The sequence below is a fragment of the Mauremys reevesii genome, linkage group 19 (assembly GCF_016161935.1).
Source record: "Mauremys reevesii isolate NIE-2019 linkage group 19, ASM1616193v1, whole genome shotgun sequence".
In the NCBI taxonomy this organism is placed as follows: domain Eukaryota; kingdom Metazoa; phylum Chordata; order Testudines; family Geoemydidae; genus Mauremys; species Mauremys reevesii.
This window is the reverse complement of record NC_052641.1, coordinates 5,739,834-5,764,547: the sequence shown is the minus strand read 5'-3', so window position 1 is coordinate 5,764,547 and position 24,714 is coordinate 5,739,834. Positions and strand designations below refer to the sequence as shown.

General features: G+C 56.1%; 1 protein-coding gene across 1 annotated transcript; it reads right to left on the bottom strand.

Moving 5' to 3' along the window:
* Positions 1 to 24,235, bottom strand: TPRN (taperin). Its single transcript, XM_039506746.1, has 4 exons — positions 21,915 to 24,235; positions 3,386 to 3,569; positions 2,640 to 2,770; positions 1 to 2,017 (listed from the first exon to the last, which is right to left on the bottom strand). Exons 1-4 carry the CDS (start codon positions 24,219 to 24,221, stop codon positions 1,955 to 1,957), a joined length of 2,685 nt encoding a protein of 894 aa, XP_039362680.1. The 5' UTR covers positions 24,222 to 24,235; the 3' UTR covers positions 1 to 1,954.
* Between the last annotated feature and the right edge of the window lie 479 nt (positions 24,236 to 24,714).

The following is a 24,714-nucleotide window of genomic DNA, read 5'->3' as shown; positions in this document are numbered from 1 at the left end:
TCAGGTTCCTGCTCTTACCTCAGCAGTGTGTGTATTTCACTGAACACCTCACCCTGGCTAGCAGGGCCAACCATCAGCACCGAGGCCTGGCTCACTGCCATGATACTTATAAATTTATCCCATTTATCAAACCACCAAGAAAGTTCTTTTGAATTTCTGTAATTCCAAAGTACAAATCACCAGGCACCACCACACGTGAGAGTCACATGGGTCCTTTCATCCAATTTGGAAGCACAAAGTGTTACAATGGCAGAAATGGGGGTGGGGGGTCCTGGGCTCCTCCAGCAAACCTGGCGAAGTGTCAGGGGAGCAGTTGAGTTTTCAGAAGTAGCAGTTCCCAGTTAGGTCACTGGGGGCAGGGGGCTGGCACCGCCAAACCTCTGGCCATGAATGCCAGAGGGCACAGACACACACCCTCCCCTTCTGCTTTGTACACACTATTATCAAGGCAAGTGCAAGGTACACAAAGGATTTTCCATTCAGACACAATCAGAGACAACTTGATTGGACACAGTCAGACAAATAAATCAGTAGATTTAAATCAAAAAGACAGGAGCGTGGTCCTTTGGAGGAGGTGGCGGGCTCAGATACCGCCCTCCCGATCACAATGCCCAAATTGGCCAGCTCTGTGCTGGCCACATTTCCTTTAACCCCAGGAGCACAAGTCCCATTAGCAGCTCACGAACATTGGTCATTCACAGAGAGCGCTATTCTGACCCCGAGTCTCCAGTACTCGAGATGTGTCCACCAGCAGTGAGAGCCTAGCAGACTGCATTGCATATTGGCCTGCATTACCAGTTAGTGGAGGGGAATTATAAACCCCCTAGAGAACAGCATATTCCTTGTTCAGGCCCCTGTGGAAGAAAGCAGAGGAATGGCCCTTTTGCACGTTGGAGCAGAGGAGTGAGAAAGGCCAGGTGCAGATTTAACAAGGCAGTTTGACTTGGAAAGCAGGTGAGCTCTCCATTCTGAGTCTGCCCCGGGGCCGGGAGCACAGGCACTGGACATGGCTCGGGCCCAGCACATGGCATTCAGGTTCACAAGCCAACCACAGCTCCGTGGAGAACAGACAAACCACAGCAGAGTGACCGTGCTTAGAGCCTGGGACACCAAGAGCTGAGCTAGGAAGATCAAAGCTATCGCCAGTGCTTGGGAACTCTTTCAAGGGGCCAAGTTATGCAGGTCCAGCTGCCCATAGGGAGCAAACCAGCATTGCAGGCTGGGGACACTCCAGCTTTTATCCATCATTCTCCTACTGATCTGCAGCGAGAACAATTTGCCCATTCTCCTACCACGCTCCACCCCCAGTGTGTGCACCACCCCTTTCGGCCAACGAGGCTGCCTCATTGGCCCACAACAGCTGTGGATCAGGCCAAGAAACATGCTTGGCCTGGGACTTAGCTATTAACCTCCAACAGCCTCCAAGCTGAACACCAAAGTGGCAGCAGTGGCTCCTGTCGCCATGCAGCTCCCAGACCACAGCTGCTTTCCTGAGTCCAACTGCTAACCTGATTCGCAGACGGCCCTGGAGATCCCTCAGTGCTCACACCGCAGAGACTTTCCACACTGAGAAGAGAGTCTCCAAGCCTCTCTAGAGCCCACTCTGGCTGGAGAAAGGGGCTAGAGACTTGCTCTTACTAAGTCACTCTCAGAAGTCTATTGGCAGCTGCTCTCGAAGGAGGAATGTGTAAGGCCACTGGCAGAACACGTCAGCTACCTTGGAACTAGCAGGTGTCCCCCAGAATCCAGTGCAAATATTCTCCCGAAATGCCCAGAGTCATCGAGTCCCCTGCAGGGACAAGGTGGAGTGGGCTGGGGCCAGCAGGCAGTTTCTGTGGGGCTTCAGAAAGTCTCCATCCCACGAAGCGCAGCCGAGGACGCTGAGAACAGAACACAGGGGAAGCTGCCCGGTTCCCTGCTCGGCAGGAGTGCTGCAGGTGCAATGGCCCAGGAGTCAGAAGTACAGGGCAGGCTCACTGCTGAAGTCTGAGAGGCCACGGTGATCGGCCGGGGTAAGCTACAGGAGAGAAGAGAGGAGTTGGGGAGCGGAAGCCTTGCTAGTCCTATGGCCGGGGGTGCCCATGCTTTGGGACGGCAGTGGCCGATGGCCAGGCCCCAGTTCTAGGCTGAATGTGCTTTATCAGTCCCCAGAGGAAGGCACGCAAGCTGATAGCTGCATTAGTCTCCCCTATGCATACAGGCAGCGGGAGGCCACTGGCTGCAGCGGAAGCATCTGACCCTTGGTTCCGCTCCACAACGCAGTGTTTCGGCGTGGAAGGATCTCCCCCTCTCCTCTGCATCCCAGCTGGTGGCAGCACTTCAGTGCTCGGCCAAGAGCCGGACCACAAGAAATGGGCTCAGGAAAGCACTGCTCTGAACCACAGACAACCCGTGTCTGCTGATTGTGAGGTGGGCACAACCCCAGGACAGCAGTCACGCTCCCCTCACCCGCAGTCTACCCCTCCTGGAAAGCAGCCCCCCCACCCAAAGCTGTTCATCCTGCCTCTGCCTGCCCAGCGCAGCTCACCAGCCCTGCAGGGAGGGGGCCCCGCCACACAATGTGACTGAGCAATCTGGGGGGGCACATGACCCCACATACCCCCCACTCACTCCCGCCCACCTCTGCTCAGAACGCTCACCATGACCTGGTTCCCTGGGGGATTGGCCTCTTTCAGGAGGGGCCCGGCCGCACTGGCAGGCTGCTCCTCGTATTCCTGCTCCTGCCACTTGCTGAACTCCACGGAGTGCTTTGGAGTGTAGCTGGAGAAACCTGCATGGAGGAGAGACAGACACGTCAGAGTTACTGACCAGAGCAGGACCCCAGCAGCCAGCCAGCTGCTCCCCCCCTCCCCCAAAAGGGGGATTTCCTCTGGGCCACGTCACCCAACCCACACGGGAAGAGGATTCACTGCCAGGCTCCTGTCAGGGGGTCATTTGGGGGCTAGTGGAGGCCTGGGCCCCTAGGGTGGGGCTCTGCCCGGGTCTAGTGGCTGCAGCTGCCCCCTCTGCAGATGTCCCTGCAGTTACACTCAGAGGGGGAGCAGCAGGGCAAGCGCTGACACTGCACAATCCACTCAAAGGGGAGGAGCTTGGGACTCCCCTCCCCCTATTTGGGCCTTGTCCACATTAAATTCCTTTTAACACCCACTCCTGCTAGGCTGCTCACAGGGACTTCAGGAGCCCTGCAGCCATTTGCCTATAGCTGCTCCCCAACCTGCCTTGATCTGGGAGCGGGGTCAGTCCTGCTGGGTTGGCTGCAGAGCACCGACGCCAAGTGGGTGCTGCCTAAACCCTGGTGAGTCCCCAGGCGCCAGCACTGCCAGCTCAGCCTGCCCGTAGGCAGGTCTGGAGCAGGAACAGGCTGGTGACAGACTGCCCGGCTCACCTGAGCTGGGCACGTTGGCGTGCATGGTGCAGGTCGGGCGTGGAATGAACAGGGAAGGGGGCTTGTCCTCCTCGTCGTCCTCCACTTCTGAGGCAGACTCTTCCTCCTCCTCCTCCACCAGCGAGCTCTCGGAAGGGTACTCAAACGTGGTCTGCAGGCTCGTCTCACTGAAAGAGATCTTCATCTGGAGAAGAGCAAGGAGAGGCATTGGGAACCAGGCCACAGAGCCGCCACTACCCACGCCAGCAAAGTGCCAGGACAGGTGCTCTGACTTTGCTCCTGGTTTAAGATGCACCTGAACCCCGACTCGCCCACAGACCCTCCCAGCTTCACAGCACTATCTAGAGAGCAAACTGGAGCAGGATGTGCAGCCCAGAGTCCCCTCCTGGGCTTCCCGCTCCCCTTCCCTGGGCCAGGGGCTCTCAGCACGGGCTCCTCGCCTGTCATGGTACCACCAAGGAGGAAGCCCTCAGATCAAGCCAGGCCCCAGAGCACCGAACAGGTTCTGGGTCAAACCCACCCTTCAAATCCCAGCATCACTTCAGAGCTCCCTGCAAGGAGCATCCCTTCCCCCTACAGATTGCTCTGGCCGGGGGGCTCGCATGCAGTGCACTGCAGCAACCCAGTCCTCTGGGACTCCCCCCCTCCACAGGCCCCCCCTGCTCCAAACATCAGGAAGTGCCTCCCCACGCACAGGGGGCTCAGCTCCCACAGCACAGAGTCACCCCCGGCTACAGAGGGGTCTGAACTCCAGAGACAGACACCTACAGCTCCCTCAACCCCGTCTCACAGCAACTGCCAGCATGATGGAAATGCACATCCAGGGCAACTCACCACAGAGAAGCCTGGGACCTCGTCTCCACCCAGGCACTCAACTGCCCCATCACATGCAGGACTCGCAGCAAGGCTGGAAAAGGACCCAGCCATGAACAGAGCCCCAGGGTAACGCCCACCAAACGGTACCTGTCTCCCCCACTTCTCACCCTCCCTGCCCCCAACGTAGCAGCTGAGGCCCCACAGGCCTGTCCAACTGCAGGATGAGGAGCTCCCTGGCTCTGCCAGCCCAGTGAGCAATGGGGAAATGGCCACATCCTTCGCAATCAGAGCCCAACAATGCCCTTGCCTGGAAGGGGAGGCTGGCAGCTCCTGCCAGGCCAAACTGCTGGCTAGAACCCAGCGAGACCCGCTGCACGGCTGGTCCCCAACGTGCCCACAGGCGGCTCTGGTCAGTTTCCCCAATGCAGTTCTGGGCAGCAGAGGAAGCACTAAGAGTCTGATCCAATTATCTCTGCTCCTGCTCCCAGCAGCAATGACCAGAGCTGTTCATGGGGCGGGAATCTCAAAAGAGAGACCCGGAAGCAGCGGAGATCCCTGCCCCAATCATAGTAGCCATGGGGGCAAGGAGGGGACCTTACTGCTAGCCAGTAAGAACAGGCGATAGGCTGGCACCCCCCTTTCCTCCCACGACACCAGCCTTGCCCTTCCCGTTCTTAGCCTGAGCCAGCACGGGACACCAGAGGCACCTGCATCTTCCCAGCAAGGTTTCAGAATGGAGAAAAGCAGCTTCCAGCTGCGGTGGCATGAGGGCCACTCCATGGAGGGCAGGCTGCCCTGGCCTTCGTAGGCTAGTGCACCCAGCAGAGGCTCTGCCCCTTGGGAAGCTACGTGGGATATACCGCTCTGGAAGCACAGCAGGCACCAGCTGGCAGCCAGCTGATAGCGAGAGTCCATCCCCGCTCAGCCATTCCAGGCAAGCAGGGCATCGTGTCCAGACTCCAACCTGCCCGGAGACTGGTCACAAGGACAGCTCCCTAGCTGCACTCAGGTTTCTAAGCTGAAGTGTTCTAATCATCGCTGGAGCTATTGGGGGGGGGGCAGTGCCTCCCCCCCCCCCAACTGCCTCCCCTCAGCCCAGGGCAGCTCTGATATGGGCCAGGAGCACCCCCAGCACCTGCTACCCCTTCCCTGCTGGGCTGAAGGAGCCCCAGGGAGAGCAGGGCAGGGCTTGACTGGCTCTGCCTGAGCCTAGGGCAGCCTCTGGAACCGGATGGCTCCCCACCCCCACACAACCTCCGGGAGAGGTGAGACCAACCCGCAGTTCCAGTTCCTGATTCTCTGCCCCCGCCCCGGGCAGAGCAGCCTGGGGGTTACCCTAACCCCACTAGCTGGCATCAGTCCCCTGGGGACCCCACTGCTGCTGGGGATAGTTGAGCACAGCCTGCAACAGCCGCTGCCCCTTCCACGTCTGATGTGCCCCTCTGCACCCCAACATGCCACCTGCAGCCAGGGCAGTGAGGTCAGAACCAAACATGCCAGCTCTTTGTCCACTGGGGAGCCCCTCCACCCCGCTCCACAGCACAGGACTCACGGCTGCCCAAAATAGCTGACTGACCCCTGGAGCCTGGGGCTGAAGGGGAAGGTGTTGAAGGGGAGGGGATGGCATTGGTGTACCCAGAGTCTGGCATCATGAGGCTGGTCCCCGTGCTAACCAGCAACACATACCCAGTCTCCCCAGGCACAAACAGCAATTGTAAACAGGTGTGCTAAAGGAGGCCCTGAGCAGGGACCAGATGGCCTCTCACTGGGGCATGGGAGAAGGAGGGAGCTAGAATACAACATCCGCTATTGACATTCAGCCAGTTATGACAAGCAGATGTTTGGGAAGGGATGGGAACCCTCCTGCTTCAGGACCTGGCCAGTGGCAGGAGACTGACTAGATGGCCCGAGTAGATCCAGGATAGCACAGCGGGGTACCACAGTTCCCACACTAGGAGCTGTGCCCCAGAACAATCCTGCACTGGCCTGGAGACGGGCATTTTCCATCCCACATTTGGGTTCAGTGATCCTAAGACGCTCCAGAGCCCTACCCCACAATCCGGCTGCTCAGAGATCCAGTGAGTTAGCACCTGAGGCTTGGCCAGCGTTGCTCCTGAACATGCCGGATCCCAAGGGGAGGAGCGGTGCCAGGCTCCAGCGATTAACCTGGAGCTGGCAAGGACAGAGGGACATTGACTCTGCTGGAAGGCAGCTGAACAAATCCAAGCATAGTTCCATGTCGAAAGAACAGCTGCAGACAGACTAGCCACGGTGCCAAGCCACTTCGTGCAAGACTGAAGGTGCCCTAAGTGGCCTAAAGAACACTGAGGAGAGAGGAAACAGTGGCCAAAAACGCCCGCAGCTGCAGCACTCCGGGGACCGGGGCTGTTCCTGGGGCGCTTTCAGAAAGGGCCCAAGGGCGTCACCTCGGGGGCACAGTCGACATTAGGCGAGGAGCAGTAAGTAGCGTGGAGGGCAGAGCGGGTTCATGCGGAGGGCAGAACCCAAGGAGTAAGCGGAAAGCAGCAGAACATGAAGATTTCCTGAGCCGCCCTGAGGCTGGGGGTGGGCAGGAGCGTCCGGCAGGACTGCCTGGACTGGACACTAGGCTGACTGGTTCCCCTTCACCTCAGGCGGCAGGACTCTTCGGAGCTGAGCCCTAGCGACAGACAGGAATTGCTCTGCAAGACGAACGGTGCTGGCCAGCCTTTGCTTTGGTAGCCTGGGGGTTCCTCTCTTCCTGCACTGGAGCCCACCGAGGGTGGTGCACACCACACCCCTCGTACGGGCAGGCTGCCCCAGCTAACTGCCATGTTACCGCATGACCCAGCCCCACTGGGGCAGGTGCGGCCCATCTGCATTAGGGTAACACAGACAATGCAGTTACCCCAGAGAGACACCTCCACGCAGACAGGGTGTCTGATGCCACCTCACTAGTGTCCGTTACAGCATGCAGGGTGACTAGCAATGCACGGCGAACAAGCCACATTATGGAACCCGGAGGGGCTCCCCTCCAACCCCGCTGAGAAGCTCCGAGCCACCCATGCAGAACAAACAGTGGCCTCACTGCACAGGACTGGGCTTGGCGCTGCAGCTGCTCACCCACGAACAGTGCTATGTAAACAAGCTCATTCAGTTCCCAGTGTATTCCCCTAAACCCCGCCCTCCAGCTCAGTTAATCCATGAGATCCCCTGACATAATCCTGACCCTTGCTCCCCAGTGTCTCTGCTCTGGAAGTGCCAGAGCAGCCGACAAGCTCCACATACGCGAGCTTTCCTCCTCTCGCCCGTGAGCAGCACAGCCGCCCAGGGCAACGCTCCCCCACTGAACTGAGAGCAGAGAGCACCAACCCCAATGGAAGGAGAGGAAGTTTAAGTCAGCCCAATGATCAGAGTTGGAATTTGGGCAGGACACCCGGTTAATACCCCTCCTCGTCTGGCAGAGTGCCAGAACCTTCACCCATCAAAGAATCCGGTCCTCGGAGAGCCACTTCCAATCACCCCTTACAGCCCTATCGGTTAGGAGAGGCAATCGCCGCACACACCACACCAGCAGCACCTGGTTTCGCTTGTTGCTTCCCACCCCAGTGCTACACTTGCCCTGCCACAGCTTCATGTGCGAGAACTGCCGAGATACAGGCCTGTGGTGGGGCAGTCCTCAGAGACGGAGTGGACTGGAGGGACACTCAAATCCTCCAGGAAGCAGATGGTCTTAGGGAGATCGATGGAGCTAGTAGCAGTGGGGCCCTTCACAATTAGGCTCAAGGAACGGTAGGGCTGATTCCGCTGGGAGAGAGCCTTGTTAGGGTTCCTGACCCCGGGGAAACAGCAGCCAGTAAGTGGAAGATGGGGTTAAGGGAATGCTGGGCACTCACTGTACACACATGCAAGCAGCCTGCCGGCCAGGGCCTGACATTCACCCTTAAGGGCTAAGAGCAGAATGACTTCCCCAGGCACCTGCATTCACACCATCGGCTCCTGGGAGTCATTACCAGACTTGGGACTTTCCCGTGTTGCAACATGTTTCTGCTTCTGGCCAGCTGAGCAGCATTTTGGCAGCCAGGCACAGCCCAGCTGCTTTGACCTTCCTCCAACCCAGGGCGTTGGATTCCTGCCCACACGCCTGTTATGGAAGGTCAGTGAGCAGGACCAACTCCAGGGCAAGTGTGGCCACAGCACAAGTAGCCCCCCCAGAAAGTCACTGGGGATAGGGGAGGTTAAGATTCAAGCTCACCTCTGTAGGCAAAGTGGCTCCATGTGCTCCGAACGGGCTCTCACAGACGGGCTGTGCGTCAAGCAGGTGCAATGAGCAAAGCCAGAGTCTCTGGGACCCTGAAGAGAAGCAAAGAGACGGGACAGGGGTGGGAGTTCCCTATTGCGGCTAAGGCGGCCTGCCTGTGCTCGGCGCGTTCCAGCTGCTGCTCAAGGAAACAGGACTAAACAGATGAGAGCAAGAGACAACCCTGACCCTGCTACTGGCCTCTCCAAAAGAGGAGCCCCCCTGTGCAGCTCCCCATTGTGGGTAGCACTCAGCCAGCACAGCACCATACCATGACTACTAGGCAGGCTGGGGTGTGCAGCATGCTTGGTGCACAGAGCAGAGATTACACTAGTGTACAGCACTGCCGGCCCCCGGAGTCTTACTGGGCCTTCTAAAGCAGAGACTGTAAATCTATTTGCTAAACTCGGAGCTGCAGACAGTATTTCCAAGAACAGTGTGATCTCTTCCCCCCCGCCGCAGGTGTCTAGCAATAAAGTTATCCTTCTGCAGTTTGCTCATGATGGTTACATTATGGCTAGAAAGAAAAAAGGGAGTGTCGTGCAGGCTTATCTCAGCCTTACACCCCCAGGAAAGGCGGGACTGGGGAGAGAACAGCTCACATTCTTCACAAGGTGTTCACACACACACCAGTGATGCAGGAAGCGGATTCTAGATCGTGGAATCACAACGGAAAGCCTCTAGCTAGCCTCTGCCTGGGATACGCAGGCTTCAGAAGCGAAGTCGAAAGGCACCAGCAGCCAGCTTGCTTCATTTTATTCCCAGGGCAAATGTACTCAGGGCCTAGTCACAGGAGCGCACCAGTCTGTGCATTTCAGCTGTGAAACCCCCTGTTGCTGAGGCACCATTAGCAGATGGGAGCAGAATGGTGCTCCACAGCTGGTGTAGCTGACTCAAGTTCTACTCATATCTTAACTGCAGGTGCTGATGTCTCAAGGTTTCATTTCACCAATTACTTTACCCAGCCCCATGCCACAAACGCCATGTCCTAGACAGAAACATGTCTGAGCAGTAATGCTTCATGCAGGGATGGAAGCCGTCCGCCACTGAGTGGTGAGAATGAGGCAGGACTCTCAGGGAGGCACACGGTGCTGGTAAGCCATGTGACGTTTGTATCCATGGCAAGTAACCTGTTTACTCGCCAAGGTTTCCAAAGTACCGAGAACAGAGCACAGTCTGATCCCAAGGAGGCGTAGGTTGTGCCTGCAGGCAGCATAACAGACACACATGGATCCAACAACAATTTTTAATCTATGAAGAAATCCAGCCCCATGGTTTGGGGCAGTGCTGAACGGGTGAACGCGCCAGGGTCCCAACCACACTTCAGTGTTAATTCTAGGCAGGGTGTGTCACAGCCGCCCTGCCCAAGCCTCAGCTTTACGGTCTGCTCAGGCATTCGCCAGTCCACCGCATGGGCTGCACAAAACGTAACATTCGGCACGTTTACTACATCTCACAGCTCCATATGGGATTCTGAATCCAGGTCTAACCAGGGACAGCTAGCGGCTGCTCCGAAGCAAGCCAACACTTCAGGAGATATGTCTGAAGAAGCTTTAGGGTTGCTTTGAAATCTAGTCAGCTAGTTTAAACCTGCTAGTCCAGGGATGGGATGGAGGATGGGACATGCTTCTCCAGAGGCAGGAACCACAATCCCTCACCGGTACTGACAGGGCTGAGCAGTGGCAGAGTCGGGTCAGCTCTGCGCAAGCTGGAAAGCTCGTCTCTCTCACCCACAGAAGTTATCTTTTACTGGACTATTACCTCACCCACCTGGCCCAGTGCTAAGCAGGGCAGTGACTCAGTCTCACAAGCAGGTCTGCAGTGAAAGCTGTCCATTATCTCAGAGCTGTCGCAGCAGGGGAGTGTATTCTGTTACTTGGGCTTTTTGCAGGGGAAGCAGTTTGGAGCCATGTCATGGAAAGTCCAGATACCACCACGATCCCAGCCTGGCTTTCTGCACCTATCCCCCTCCTAGGCCCTCTCCTGCAGATGGACAGGGGCTCCGGACTGCTCAGAGGTGCAGTACAAACAGAGCCGAAGGGGGAGGTACTGATCCAAATTCTCAGTTCCAGACTCCCCACTTCAACACTGTGTCAGCTCCTGCCAGCTGGACGGCGACGCGTGACAGAGCAAGGGCAGGCGCCACACCCGAGAACAAAGCATCTCAGAACAGACAGTTCTGTACGTATGGGCATGTAACTACATGGGAGCCTTCACTGACACCAGCCTGCCATGCCACCTACTTGCTCAGCAGCCAGGGACAATGCAGTCCCATTGTGAATCGCACCGGAACCTGTGACAAAATGAGAATTTTCTCAAGTATCTGTACGAATCCTAGGCGTGCCTCAGTTTCCCTCTGCACTTTGCATTGTGGAAAAAAGTTTAAGTTTCCTACTTAAACAGCGCAGCTGGCAGGAGGTCTGGGGTGTCACCTGGCTGTCTGGAGGGAATGAACAGGGTCACAAAACAACTGGCTGAAACAGACCCCAAATCAACAGAGCATCCAGCAAGACAAAAACAACCAATGAGTGAACCAGCCACACCTAACAGCAGAAAACCCTGAGAAGACCGACAAGGAAGAGAGCAGGAGATGGAGTCCATCACAGCTTGGCCGGCTCACCGTGGCACTGGTTTGACTATGGGCAGACTATGACTTAGTCCTTCTGCGGCACAGACAGGCAGAGGTTATCACATTATGTAACCAGGTGACTAACAAACGGGTACCTTGGTTTTGAAAAGGCTGCCTGTGTCGTGGTAAATGCTCCCTGAGAGCACTGCTCCTGGAAGGAGCACAGTACAAGCCTCCAGCAGGAGCCTAGCTGGGCGGGATTCGCTGCAGAGAACAGGGATTGCTGGTGCCGAAAGGACCCAGCACACTAAACAGGTCATTCTCAAGAGACTGGTTATGAGGCTGGGGCATGGAGTCCCAGGGTCTGGTCTGTGACACATGCCAAGAAGGTTTTCATGCAGACTAGAGACACTGAGGTTAGTCCTCCCGGGGTTACTTGTCAGAAGGCCTCAGGGAGGTTGTGTTACCATGACAGGTGATGACACAAGTATGGTGATTATAGAGCAGCCAAGTGCTGGTAGAACCTCATCTATGGAAGCCTGGAACAGCCTTGGAGAAGCTGGGAGTTTTACATCCCTAGGAGCAGCCCTGTGGTAGCAGAGCATTTGCAATGGTCCCAGGAGAGCCATCCAGATTATGGCCCTCTACCTTCTTGGAAAGGGGTTTTGCCCAACTAGAAGGGGGATCTAAGAACAGCTGTCACAAGATTTAAACCTTTCCAGTTTCAAACACAGAAGACAGGACAGATGGTTCAATCTCATTCTAGATTGAAAAACCAGGCTCCGTGTCTTAGCTGGTGGAAGCCCACAGTAATGTGGGGATAGGGGAGCCTGGAACCGGTTCTACCATCACAGGTTACAGGTTGCATCACTAGGCCCGCACCTCCAGCAGCCGCTTCAGGGCCCTGCAAGGGCTCTTCCCGGATTATTTTGCCCATAAAGCTGGACAAGCATTTTCCTGTCCTACTCTTTGCTGAGGCAGGGAAGGGGCGAGTGTGAAGTTAGTTACTCCGTGCTAGGCTACTATGATGCCATCCCACAGGAGTCTGCCAAGGCAAGTTCTGCTCAGTGACTAACACTCTTTTGCCCCATCAGTTGAGCGTCAGTGTTTCTACCTGCATAGAGTAACCCCAAAATTTACCCTGGCTAGCATGCCAGGGAGCGCTGGGCGGCTGACAGAGGAGAGTGTCTGTAGGATCAGACGCCGGTTCCCACGCCATGCTGCTCAACGAGAGAAGCTCCCCTTACAAAGCTGCTCTGTGTAATCAATACACTGAAGCACATGGCAGGTGGGAGGAAGGCACCCAGACTCGAAATATTAAACTCCACGTAAGGGAAGAGTTTCAAATTCCGGGTGAGAAGAGGCAGTGCAAGGAGAGAGGCATCAAGGGCATCAGGAAGTAGAGTTCTTCCAGAACTCAGCACACTCTCAATTATCAGCCCAGGCTGTGTTCCAACAGCCTCACAGCTCCATCGGGCAAGCGTGAGGCAGCGTAGCTATTCACCACGCCTCGGGAGAATGACTAACTCCCCTGCAGATCTGCAGGAAGGAAACTGCACCAATGTCTTCAGCAGCTGAGTTAGTAGCTTACCCGTTTAATGTAGGTAATGTCTGCAAGTTGCACAAACACAGCTCCCTCTTCCCCACTTCCAAACAACAGATCTCATCCAAATGCAGAGTGAACTGCTATCCTGGCCAGGAGCCTGTCCACACATGGAGTTATTCTGGAATAACTATGGCACTAACACTTCACACCCAACGTTAATCCAAATGAACTTTCAAGTGCGGACAAGCCCCAAGACTCTTGATGCCATAGACAGGCATGAAGTGGAGATCTCTGTACCGGTAAAGGAGGATCCTGGCTTGTGGGCCAGTCTGAGGTACTCCACGTGTGCTGGGCTGATGGGTATAAGGAAGAACACAACCATGAGGGAGACCACCCCAAACGGCTCCTTTACGGTGAAGGAGACTAAGAAGGTCACCATTCTGACTTTTCATCAACAGATGAGCCTGAGCCTTCTCAGACCTAGAATGGAATGGAGGCCTCCTGTGTTCTAGGAAATACTGGGAACAGAATCCCCTTCCTATCCTGTAAAGGAGCTTCTCCTAGTGTTCAGAACTGAAGGAGACAGGTGCCGGGGTCTCAGCATTTTGAAAGAGGGTTCCCTCAAAAAGAGGTTTAGAGAGCGGCAATAATAGACTAATCTCACTGGAGAGTTTCCAGAATCGATGTGCTGGATGTTTGTTCTACAAAAAAAAACAGAAAGATGCTTCCCTAATGGGGAAGGCAATGAGTCTCCCAAGTTGCATTGGAAGCTCCCAGGTGTGTCCTCAGACCTGCTGCTTTAGCTGTGGGCCATACGGTTTTCTTGAGGCGTTTGCTTATGAAACCTAGCGGTGTGTCTCAGAACAGAACCTGTGAGAGGCCTTGCTCAGCTGACTGCAGGCTAATAGCGCTTGGCTCTCGGCCAAGAGAATGGCACTCCCTGTGGCATGCCCAATACAAATCGAAAGGACTGAGAGCAGACCAGGAATCTCATTGATTCAAACTGTCTTTATCTTTACCCGGGATCTCCCCCAAGACATAAGGTGCGGCTGATAAAGGTTTCACTTCTCCAGGAACAGCTAGCCACACACATGCGGCCCGCCCAGGGATTATACTGCAGCTTAGTGGCATGTCCTCAACCCACTGCACAGGAGCAGGAATTTGGCTTTTATAACGGTTGTTTTTCAGTAGGTCAGTGTTCACCCTGCTGCACTTGTAGAGGCTGACCAGCAGCAACACACTGGAGCTAGCCGCAGACTAAGAGACAGCCCTGCAGCAGTTGCATTCGGGTTTTCTTTGCTGACATAAGAGCTATGGGTTTTGTTGACCCTCTGACTTTGTTTCCTACATGCGCAGATGGCAAGGAAGAGGTTCCTACTTGCCTGCACTCATGCCAATGCAGGGATTCTGAGCCCCCTGGGGAGGGCCGATACTAGGGACTGGAGAGAAATTCTGTAAAAAACAAGTTAAATGGAGCACTTGAAGCGGGCGCACCAACCTCTTCCAACAGCAGGAGGGTCTGATCCAGCACAGGGATTAAGGACACAGATCAGAGATATTTTTAGATGCAATCCAGCAGCACCAGGGCCTTTGAATCCCCACTCCAAGCCAGCTCTGGCCTCAGGGTCTTGCTGAGCCACAGTGAGCATCACAAGTTGCCCATGCGAAAGAGAAGCCTCCTGTTCGTGTAACAGCTCCTCGCGGGGCAGGCAGAGAGAAGGGCATTGTGGGCAGATCAAGGGCAATAGCCCTTCTTATAGAACGCAGACAGTCATCTTAATTGCTCTTTATTAGAGGGGTGTTTTCCCAAGGCTACTCCTGGGGCTGCAGTAACCCTCCTTCTGGCAGAGGGGAGCGAGCACAGCAACATACCCCCTTTCCTTTCCTCTCCGTCCTCCAAGCCAACCAAGGCAGAGTGCACCGCTCCCACTGTGCCCTAGGCCCAAGAGCCAGGGGCTGGCTGTGGTTTGCAGCATGGTGCCTGTTTCATGAACTCTCCCTTCTCTCATCACAATCTAGGAACAGCAGCATTAGAGCAGAGTGGGGAGAGCGGCTGCTCCTGCGAGAAGGCATCTGGCTCACTACTGACTAAGAGGGACGAGGTGGGTGAGAGAGAGAAGCTTTCAAGCGACGCAGAGCGCTCCTTTGGGTCTGGGAAAGGCACTCAGAGGGTGTCTACACTGCAGTTACACACCCACAGCTGGTGTTACTGGCTAAGATGACAGAGATCAGCAAAGCAGGAGTCTGCCCACCCGGGACTGGATCTCTCCTGAAACAGGACTTTGACCACAGAGCCCATTCATCACTCCGCTTTACAATCCACTTCTTGCGCTGGTGTTTATCACAGCCTTGTCCCTGCAGGCGGTAGGTGTGTTCTTCCCAGCAGTAATGGGAACCATAGTCAGCTTTACTGGAGCCTGCAAGGCAGCAGAGCAATGGTAGGAATCCATTCCTGGAGCAGGTCACATTTCATATCGCCCTCAGTGAGGCGCCATCATGCAGAGGGGGACACGTACACTAGGGTTGGAGGGAACACTGCTACCAACGGTTCAGCTCCACTGGCGTTACGAGCTGCAGGAAGGACTCCAGGAAGCCACCAGTGTTTTAAGAACCATGTCACGTAACTCTGCTCAGAGCAGGTCTGCACAACGGTGCTTCATTTGTGGCTGCCAGCACCTGGCCGGGACGACAGCTCCCGCATGTCCCATTGATTCAGTTCTGCTGGGGATACCTGGTAGAGCAGCAGTTCTAAAACTTCACTGCACCACAACCCCCTTCTGACAACAACGACGACTGCATGGCCCCAGGAGAGGGGACCGAAGCCTAAACCCACCCGAGCCCGCTGCCCTGGCCTGAGCCCTGCTGCCCAGCCAGTGGGGCTCGGGCTTTGGCCCCAGTAGGTCTAACGCCAGCCCTGGTGACCCCATTAAAATGAGGTTGCAACCCCCACTTTGGGGTCCCAACCCCCAGTCTGAGAACCGCTGTGGTAGAGCAACTGAAGGGCAGACTGACTGTCGAAGCACCGTTGGGCAGACCTGCTCTGAGCAGGGTTACATGGCATGGTCCTTAAAATGCTTGTTCCTCATTCCATGAAGGGGAGCATTTTTGTTGAAGAGCCTTTTAATTTTAAATGGATATTTGCATACCACGTTTTAAGCAGCGCAGTGACATTAGAAAATGCAGCAGGTTGGAATGTGACATGCATGTCTGCAGGGAGACTATCACCAAGAAGAGCCCTTCACAAGCAGCAGCAGGAAAGCACTGGGTTTAGATAGTTTCATAGCCGAAGGATCTCTCTCTTGTATTTGTAACTGGCTGCAACTCATCCAATGCCGCAAGCTCCGCACTATGCAAAGCAGAACAGGGCAAGCCACACTAACGCTGAGACCTCTGCTGGCTCTCCAGCCATCCGAGTCCTGCTCATCACTTACCAAGCCTCAAATGGCCTGGTGCACAGCTAGAGACAGGCGCTCCAACAGTACCCCTGAGCACTGGATGCTCACTGGGGACCAGGCACCTCCTAAGACTCAGGGCGCAGCTCCAGAGCTGGAGACACGAATCTCTGAACACACAGCAGGTTCTACACCACGACCTACAGGCAGCCTCGCAGCCAGAGGAAAAAGGAAAGCTTCAAACCAAGACTAGCATCCCCCTCCCACAGAGGCCTCCCCCTTCTTAAGCAGCCTGCAATCCTTGCTGCCAACTAGCACAGACATGACAACGATCAGGTGCTTGAGAGAAACCTAGATTTGTATCTTGGCTTTGGCAGATGACCAGCCTGAGAGAGAGACTGGGTCACATGAGCTCACTGGGGATAGGTTTTACCCCACTATCTCCTAGGCTTTTGATATTCAATATCCCTCCCTTCCCTGCAAAGCCCAGAGGGCCCACACCCTGCAGCAAAGCCCAGCTCTCCCTCCTGAAGTTGCCATTCTCGGAACAGCCCGCTAGTCTGTTTAGGTCCTTGTACCACTTCCAGGCCCCGGGCATGCGGAGACACCCTATACTGAAAGGACAAGCCACCTGCTAAGGACAGGAGACCACCACATAAGCCTCTGCCCCCCGGCCTGCCAGAATAATCAAGTTAGTTAATTCCTCTCTCAGCCAGCACACACAGTCTGCTCCTCGCCATAGCCTCTCACAGGTGAGCCGGCTGGATGAGCAGACAGCCCGACTTGTGGTTTCAGATGCAGGATACTTGCCACGTGGCACTTTGGTACATTGCATCCTGAAGCCATGAGGGCTCAAGTAGAGCCAAGTGGGGTTGAAACATCCAACTCTAAACTCGTTTGCTGCACTTCGGAACTGCCTGGGTAAGGCCTAAAGGACCCTTGCACAGGAACAGGAAACAACTCGCGTGTGCCAGATCCTGCACATATGCGGCACCCAAAACGACACATTTGTTATTGTAGGGTCATCTCACAGGCCTCAGCCTTTATTTCAGGGGAACAAGCTCTATGGAATCAGGAGAAAAACAGAACTGCAGATAAACAAGCCCCTGGGTAAATCCCCCCTTCCCGCCCCCCTCCCCCAGTCTGGGGCAGGAAGAGAAAGGGTGGTCTAATTCTCAGCTGAGCACTGCACTCTGCCATCTTTGGGCATGGATGACAGCGTGGCAACAAGGAAGGGTACTCAGTCTCCTAGCAGCCAGCAAGTGGAACGAGAGCAGCTAATCACAAATCTGACTGTAAAACACGTCAGAGCAGGAACCAGGCTGTTGAGATTCTAGGCACTCTGCAGATCCATGCCTGTGTCTGCACATTCCACAGCGGGCACAGTAATGCAGGCCCCATTCTTACTGCTTCAGTATCACTCATTAAACTAAACCTAACACTAAACAAACAGCTCCGTCAGATTGCATGGCGAACACAGCTGACACACGGAAGGGCACGTTTACCAGGAAAAAATATATCACTTCAAAGTCAGAGAGAGGCTCCTCTCCTGGAGAAGGACTTTTCCTACACAAACCATTCACTGGAAAAGCAGAATTTCACTGTGATCACGTTTACTATAAGTTGTTAAAAAGGAAGTCACTCTACCTGCATTCCTAGAAACCACGTCCAGGCCTTGTGCCCATTCCTTATAGTTAAGGCTGCGAGTCTCTCAAGGAAGTCTTGGATTCTGTGACTTTCCACGACTTCTGCAGTGGCTGGTGCTGGCTCAGGGGACGCCCAGCTTGGGTAGCCCCTGGCCAGCAGCAGCAGTTTGGGTGTATGTGAGAAGGGGCTCAGGGCTAGAGGTTGGGAGATGCAGGGGGCACTTACCTTAGGGTGGGGGGCTCCCCGGCTGCCACTGGCATGGCCCTGCAGCTCCTAGGTGGAGGGGCGCGCGGGCGCCTGCAGGCCCTGCCCCTGCAGCTCCCATTGGCTGTGGCTCCCAGCCAATGGGAGCTGCGCAGCCGGTGCTTGTGGAGCCCCCTGGCCCCTCTGCCGCTTAGGAGCTGCAGGGACACCCAGAGCCCCTGCCAGCCCTGCCAACCCCCCAGCACCAGTGGGGGTCCCAGGCCACTGCCCTCCCCCGCAGCACCCAGGACCCCTCCTCCAGCACCCATGGCGCTCCCAGACCATTCCCCGCAGAGCACCCGCGGCCCCCCCACCCAGGTTTTAGTTAGGCGTATATAGTAAAAGTCATGGGCCGTGAATTTTTGTTTACTGTCTGTGACCGGTTCATGATTTTTACTAAAAATACCCATGACTAAAACAGCCTTACTTCTAGTGTGTTGAAAAACAGGAAAGCGTGCTCAGAAGAGCTACAAAAATGATTCAAGATCCACAGGACAATGAGAGGAGCAGAGAGCTCAAGGTCTAAGAAAAGATCAAGAGGTCTGTAAGTTCCTACAAAGGGAGAAGACATGACATTGGACATGCAAACATGCATGCCCATGGTGCCAAGGAATGCTTACCACAGGCACCAGTGACAATGCAGATCTATGACGTGTTCAAAGCACTACAGGGACCAGGAGAAGGTGCATGCTAGACATGGAACCAAACTACTGCCAGGAAAGGGACTATACTGAGGCAACCTGTCCTCTAAACCACGAGGGCGCAGTGGTGTGGGCTTCTGTGTCTATCTATCCATCTCTGCTCTATAATTAAGGGTTCTCCAACCTATACACCACCACCCCCAACCTTCACGACTCTGAATGAAAAGTAACAGCCCTGTGGCAGCAACAGTAGTTGCTTACGTGCGAGGGGAATGCTGGGAACATATCTGGGTACTTTTAGCGTGGTAATAGTTTTGGCCTTGGTGAAACATCTCCCGCTGCTGACTGCTCTGTTCCTCTCCTCTGCTCAGGCCTTTCTCCTTGTACACAATGCTGCCCTTCTTGCACCAGCCCCCAAGGTGACTCCGGTTGACTCCTATGTAGCTGTGTGTCCCGCAGAAGCAGCAGCTAAGCTGGTTCTTTCTGTTTATTTCCTACTGCTTTTACAGACCTCCAGTCCATGGAAAGCCAGGACTCCTGAAAAAGCAGCAAGAACCAAGAAAATACAGCTCTCCATAGCCCATGGTGAGGAATCCACTGGTACACAAGGTGCTGAGATGCACTCTCCCCCTGTAATATACAGCCAGAGCTGATATCAGAGGTGCTGCGCTCCTTCAATATAAATGAGAGGGAGCTGTTGACAGGGGCTCAAATTTTGGGACTTGCAGCAGCCTCAGCTTGGATTTGTTAACCTCCTGGGCAGAGTACAAAGCACATTTCCCCCCTTCCCTGGTAAGGAGGGTGAGAGCTCAGGTGGCTCTAGCTACATCCAGTCCTTTGTCAATGTTTATGGGTGGCACCGAGGAATGGAGCTTACACATCTAAAGAAATAAATTGTTCTTCCATAAACTGCAAGTGATAAAGTTGACACAACTGTCTTGTGAGCAACCTCCTTACTGGTAAGTTAGCAGCAGAGATGGAGGTTTGCTCTTGTTCAGATACACTGCTAGTTTGTAGTCATCAAAAGCAAAGAGCCAAAACTCGCTGATAACTGAACTGTCAACAGCAGAAACCTCCAAGATCTAGACACCACATACATTCATAGGAACACAGAAATGACCAGTCCAGATCAGTGATCTGTACAGCCATGTATCCTGTCTGACAGTGGCTAGCAGCACATGCTTCAGAGGAAGGTGTAAAAGATCCTCAGAGAGGGCGGGGGGGGGAAGAGATTATGAAATAGCTTGTCCACAGGGAAAATTTCTGGTACTGGTTAGCTTATGTCATGAAGCAGGAGAGTTTAACACATTAAAGTTATCCCTGGCGGTTCTCATTATCCATACAAGTACTCAGTCCTTTTCCAAATCCTTGTACACGCTCTGTTTCGATACTGTATTGTGGTAGGGAGTTCCACAGGCTAGCTATGCATTATGAAAGTTATTTCCTGATATACATTTATTCCCTTTCAATTTCACCATATGTCCCTTTGTTCTTGTATTAGGAAAGGGTAAACTGGAGTGCCTGATTGACCCTCTCTCCTATGCTTTGTTTTATGCCCCTCTCACGACCCCTTTATTCCTCTCTTCTTCAATCCCAGTCTTGTCAGTCTCTAACCATAAGTAAGTCTCTCCAGGCCTTGTCAATTTTATCACCATCTCTGAGGCACCCACCCCCATCCTCTAATTCAGGGGTACTCAACCCCTCAGGGCAAGGACAGTCAACTATTTTTTGTCAAGGTCCAAATTTCTTGGTCAAGGTACAGACTCCAGAGACAATAACAATAAGTAAATAAAAAGATTTTGAGGACTGTTCAAAAGCATCTGGCAGTCTAGATTTGGCCCGTGGTCCGCCTATTGACTACCCCTGCCTCTACTAAAACATTTGCAGCAGGGCGTAAGCTTACTTTACTGCAAACATTCCACATAAGGGCATATTATTGACTTCTGAGACTATTGCATTGCCTTTAGGTATCATTTTCTAGCATGTTTTGTACATCAGCTAGTTTGCTTTTTTGACTGCCACTGTACATTAAGCAGAGATATTCACTGAGCTCTCTCCTGAGTTGTTAATTTAGAGACTAGCTCTGTGTCTGAGTAGTTCAGGTTATTCCCTCCAGTACATGTTACTTTGCATTTATCAACAGTGAGTTTCATGTCATTCTGCTGTCCATTCATTGAACTTTGTTAGGTCCCTTTGAAGTTCCTAAGTCTTCTGTAAGCTGATAAGTTTGTGCCACCGTACGCTGTCCAGCACAATGAACATTAAACAGTGACAAAGACCAAAGTGGCTGTACTCCCTAGCCAACTTTCCACATTCAATTCATCCAGTTCAGAAGTTTCCTCTAAATATTACACCTGCTTGGGCCACCCTGTGGATTATTTCCCTCTAAGTCTGTGTTAGGGTTAGAGGTTTAGCTAGCGCGATGTATTCCTGCTGTAATTCCCACTTTGGTTTGGTAGAGACAAAAGGCATTTAGTGTCATGTTTCAAACCTACAAGTCAGTGGCATTATAAGCTCTTAACTACTAGGCAATACAACAATGTATTTTAGTATTAGATGCTGTAACAGTTCAAGCCTGCTCCTCTGTCTAGACGATTACATCAATATAACTATGCCTGTTACACGTGCATAAATATGCACAAAGCACGATTCTGAATCCCAGCCTCACAAGAGCAAAGTCAGCTCCCAAATGGTGAGAAGATCTGGCAGTCACTATGTCTTTCAAAGCCATCTGACAGCAGTCCAGACCGGCATGTGTATTTCTTGGAGTTATTCAAAGCTGTACACAGATTCCATCCTAAACAAAAGGCACAGGGGGTCTAATTTCAAGAGGAGTTAAGCTGCTGCTGACATCCCAAAGCTCTGTCTAGTGTGGCCCTACTAATCCCTGAGCCACTAACAAGACCTCATTAACTCAGACAAGAAGCCAAGTTTGTGTCGCCTCATTACACAGAACAGCAGCTAGGTAGTGAACACATGGAGGGAAGTGCAGAGCTACAGTGCACATTAGCCACTGCATGCAGTAATGGGAAAAAAAGTTAGGTTCAACCCACCTAGCCATCTGACACACCTCACCTTCTACTCATTCTCGTGAACGTTCTCAATTCGTTCTGTTTAAAAGACAACATCTGAAATGCAGTCTTGCTCTGAAAAGTGACTGTAGCACACCCCGAGGGCTGTCTCCCATTCTGAGGATGTACGTAATGGAACAGAACGCTTCTCAGTCTCCCAAGGGCTGTGCCGGCTTCAGAAGGCTAACAGGAGCAGAAGCTGTTACCACTTCTGTTGCCTTCCTACCACACACACAGCAGCTGGGACCACGCGCCTGATACACATGGGGAAGGCATGGAGTCACATTTCCGAGCAGAGCTGGCCTTGGCACTCCCTTCAGGTTACCTTTTTGCGGCGAGAGCCCATCTTGCTCATGCAGGACCTCTCCAGGGACAAGTAGCCGCCGATCACCTCAATCTCATTCACAGTGGGATAGCGCTTTTTAAGCAGCGGCCCAAGATCCAGTTGGGGTGCATCAGGGCTCCCCGAGGTTTTGCCCTTGCTTCTGCTTTCCTCATTGTCTTCTTCTTCTGATTGCTGGGTTCTGCTGGCTCCACTGTCGACCTCCACCCCAGAGTTGGGTGGCTTCCTTTTGGGCACTATGGTGAACGTATTGCTGCCTCTCTGCTGCAGGGCAGAGGAGGCAGGATGGGGTCTATACAGGGGTATAGCAGAAGCCTCCATCCCCAGGGCTGAGGTAGCTTCTTGGGGCTGCTCTGAGTCCTTCAGTCCTGCATCTGGGCCCATCTCCTGGGGCAGGCCCCCAGCGTCCAGCTCCACAATATCATCATCAATGTAAGTCACAGGCACCAAAAGCTCTTGAGGAGCCTGTGGGGGGGTTATGGGCTCCCCCTGTTGCTCATACTCAGGCTTCAAGGGTGACAGGGCCCCTGCAGGCTCTGTCAGACAGTGTCCCCCGCCACGGCGGGGCACAAAGAGGAAGGAATTCCGTGAGTTCAGGCGCAGGTTGGCCAGGGCCTGTGCTTGGAGATCATGGGCAGGGATGGCGGCCAGGTCTGGCTTGGGGGCTGGGCGGATCTCAAAGGAGCCCCCGTCCCTGAGGACAGATGCAGAGAGCGGCTGGAGAGGGCTGGGGGTGGCACTGGATTGGGGTGGCTGGATCTCTTTGCTCCTCTCCGGCTTTGGCCTCGTGTTGTCTCTGGCAAGGGAAACGCTTGGCGATGGCACCGGAGGCACCTTAGCACGCGGGCTCCTGTCCCCTGGGCTGGCACTGTGCTCCAAGGGGCCATTGGTGAGTGGGGCACAGCTGCCTGGCCGCAGACCCCGGGGAGTGACAGTAAAGGAGTTGGAGCCGATCTTGTGCAGGAAGCCGCTGGCCTGGGAGGTGCCCGGGGGGGCTGCAGCGCTGACCGGGGAGCCCGGGGCCCGCCGGTTTGGGGGGCTGGCCGGAGGGCCTGGGATCGGCTGGGGGGCAGCGGTGCTGACCGGGGAGCCCGGGGCCCGCTGGTTTGGGGGGCTGGCCAGAGAGCCTGGGACCCGCTGGGGGGCTGCACCACTGACCGGGGAGCCCGGGGCCCAGTGGTTTAGGGGGCTGGCCGGAGGACCGAGGACTCGCTGGGGGGCTGCACCACTGACCGGGGAGCCCGGGGCCCGGCGGTTTGGGGGGCTGGCTGGAGGGCCTGGGATGGGACGGGGGGCTGCAGCGCTGACTGGGGAGCCCGGGGCCCGCCGGTTTGGGGGGCTGCCCGGAGGGCCTGGGATGGGACGGGGGGCAGAGGTGCTGACTGGGGAGCCCGGGGCCCGCCGGTTTGGGGGGCTGGCCGGAGGGCCTGGGATGGGACGGGGGGCAGTGGCGCTGACTGGGGAGCCTGGGGCCCGGCGGTTTGGGGGGCTGGCCGGAGGACCGAGGACCCGCTGGGGGGCTGCATCGCTGACCGGAGAGCCCGGCGCCCAGTGGTTTAGGGGGCTGACCGGGGAGCCCGGGGCCGGGAGTGACCGGGGAGCGGCGGCGCTGGCCGGGGAGTCCGGGGCCGGCCGGGCTGGGGGGCTGACAGGGGAGTTTGGCTCCGCGTCCCTGCTCCGACGCCGCCGGCCCCGCGGCCACTGGTCAAACTTCTGCAGCAGGCGGCTGACCCTGCCGGCCTGGCCGGGCTCCACCGGCTCGTAGACGAAGACCTGGGCGGCGCGGATCTCGGTGAGCGCCGAGCCCTTGCGGGCCAGCAGGTCCCGGAGCGGGTCGCGGCCCCGCGGCGAGGCGGCAGGCGGCGGGTCCCGGGCGCCCTCCCCGGCCGCGAAGCAGGCGGCGGCGGCGTCGGGCTGGGACTCGATGATGAGGATGTTGTCGGCGCGGATGGTGCGGATGCCGGGCACGGCGCTGTACAGCTCCAGCAGCTCCTGCAGCGGCCGCCCCGCGCCCCGCCGCCCGCCCCCGGGCAGCCCCTGCCGCCGCCGCCGCCGCTCGCTCTCCAGCCGCATGAAGGGGTTCTCGCGCAGCGGGCCCAGGCTGTCGGCCAGCACCAGCCGCTCCTCGGGGGGCGCCGGGCCCGCCGCGCCCCCGCCGCCCGGCTCCAGCTCCGGCTCCGGCTCCCCGCCCGCGGGCGGCCCCGCCAGCTTGGCCCGCTTCCGCTCCAGGATCTCCCGCTTCCACACGGGCAGCGCCGGCCCGCCGGGCGAGGAGAGCGGCGGCTCCATGGTGCGCGCGGCGCGGGCTGCGGGGCGGCACTGCCAGGCACCGGGCCACCCGCCGGCCGCCTCCCGCCCTGCGGCCCCGCCCCCTGCCCGCCCATTGGGCAGCGGCGGCGGCACCGCCCCTTCGCGCCCGAGCGGCACCGCCCATTGGACAGCAGTTCCGTCATGGCTAGGCCGGCCGGTTCCGGGGGAGAGGCGTGGCCGGCCAGGTGCGCGCGGCCGGGGGGGTTCCCGCCTGGAGCCGCGGCGCCCGTGGGGTGCGCTGTGTCCCCGCCGCCCGGCGGCCCCGCTCACTGTGTGCGCGGCAGGGGGCGCTGCGCTCGGCCGGCTCCCGCCCAGCCCAGCCGGGCTCCCCCGGCGCGGGGCCCTGCGCACAGCGCCCGGCTCGCCCCGGCAGGGAGAGCCCCACGGGGCACCGCCCGGAAAGGCTCCGTAGCCGCGACCCAGCAGGCTGCGGCTGCGGTGGGGGAGGGAACAGTCCGCCCTGCTGTAGCTG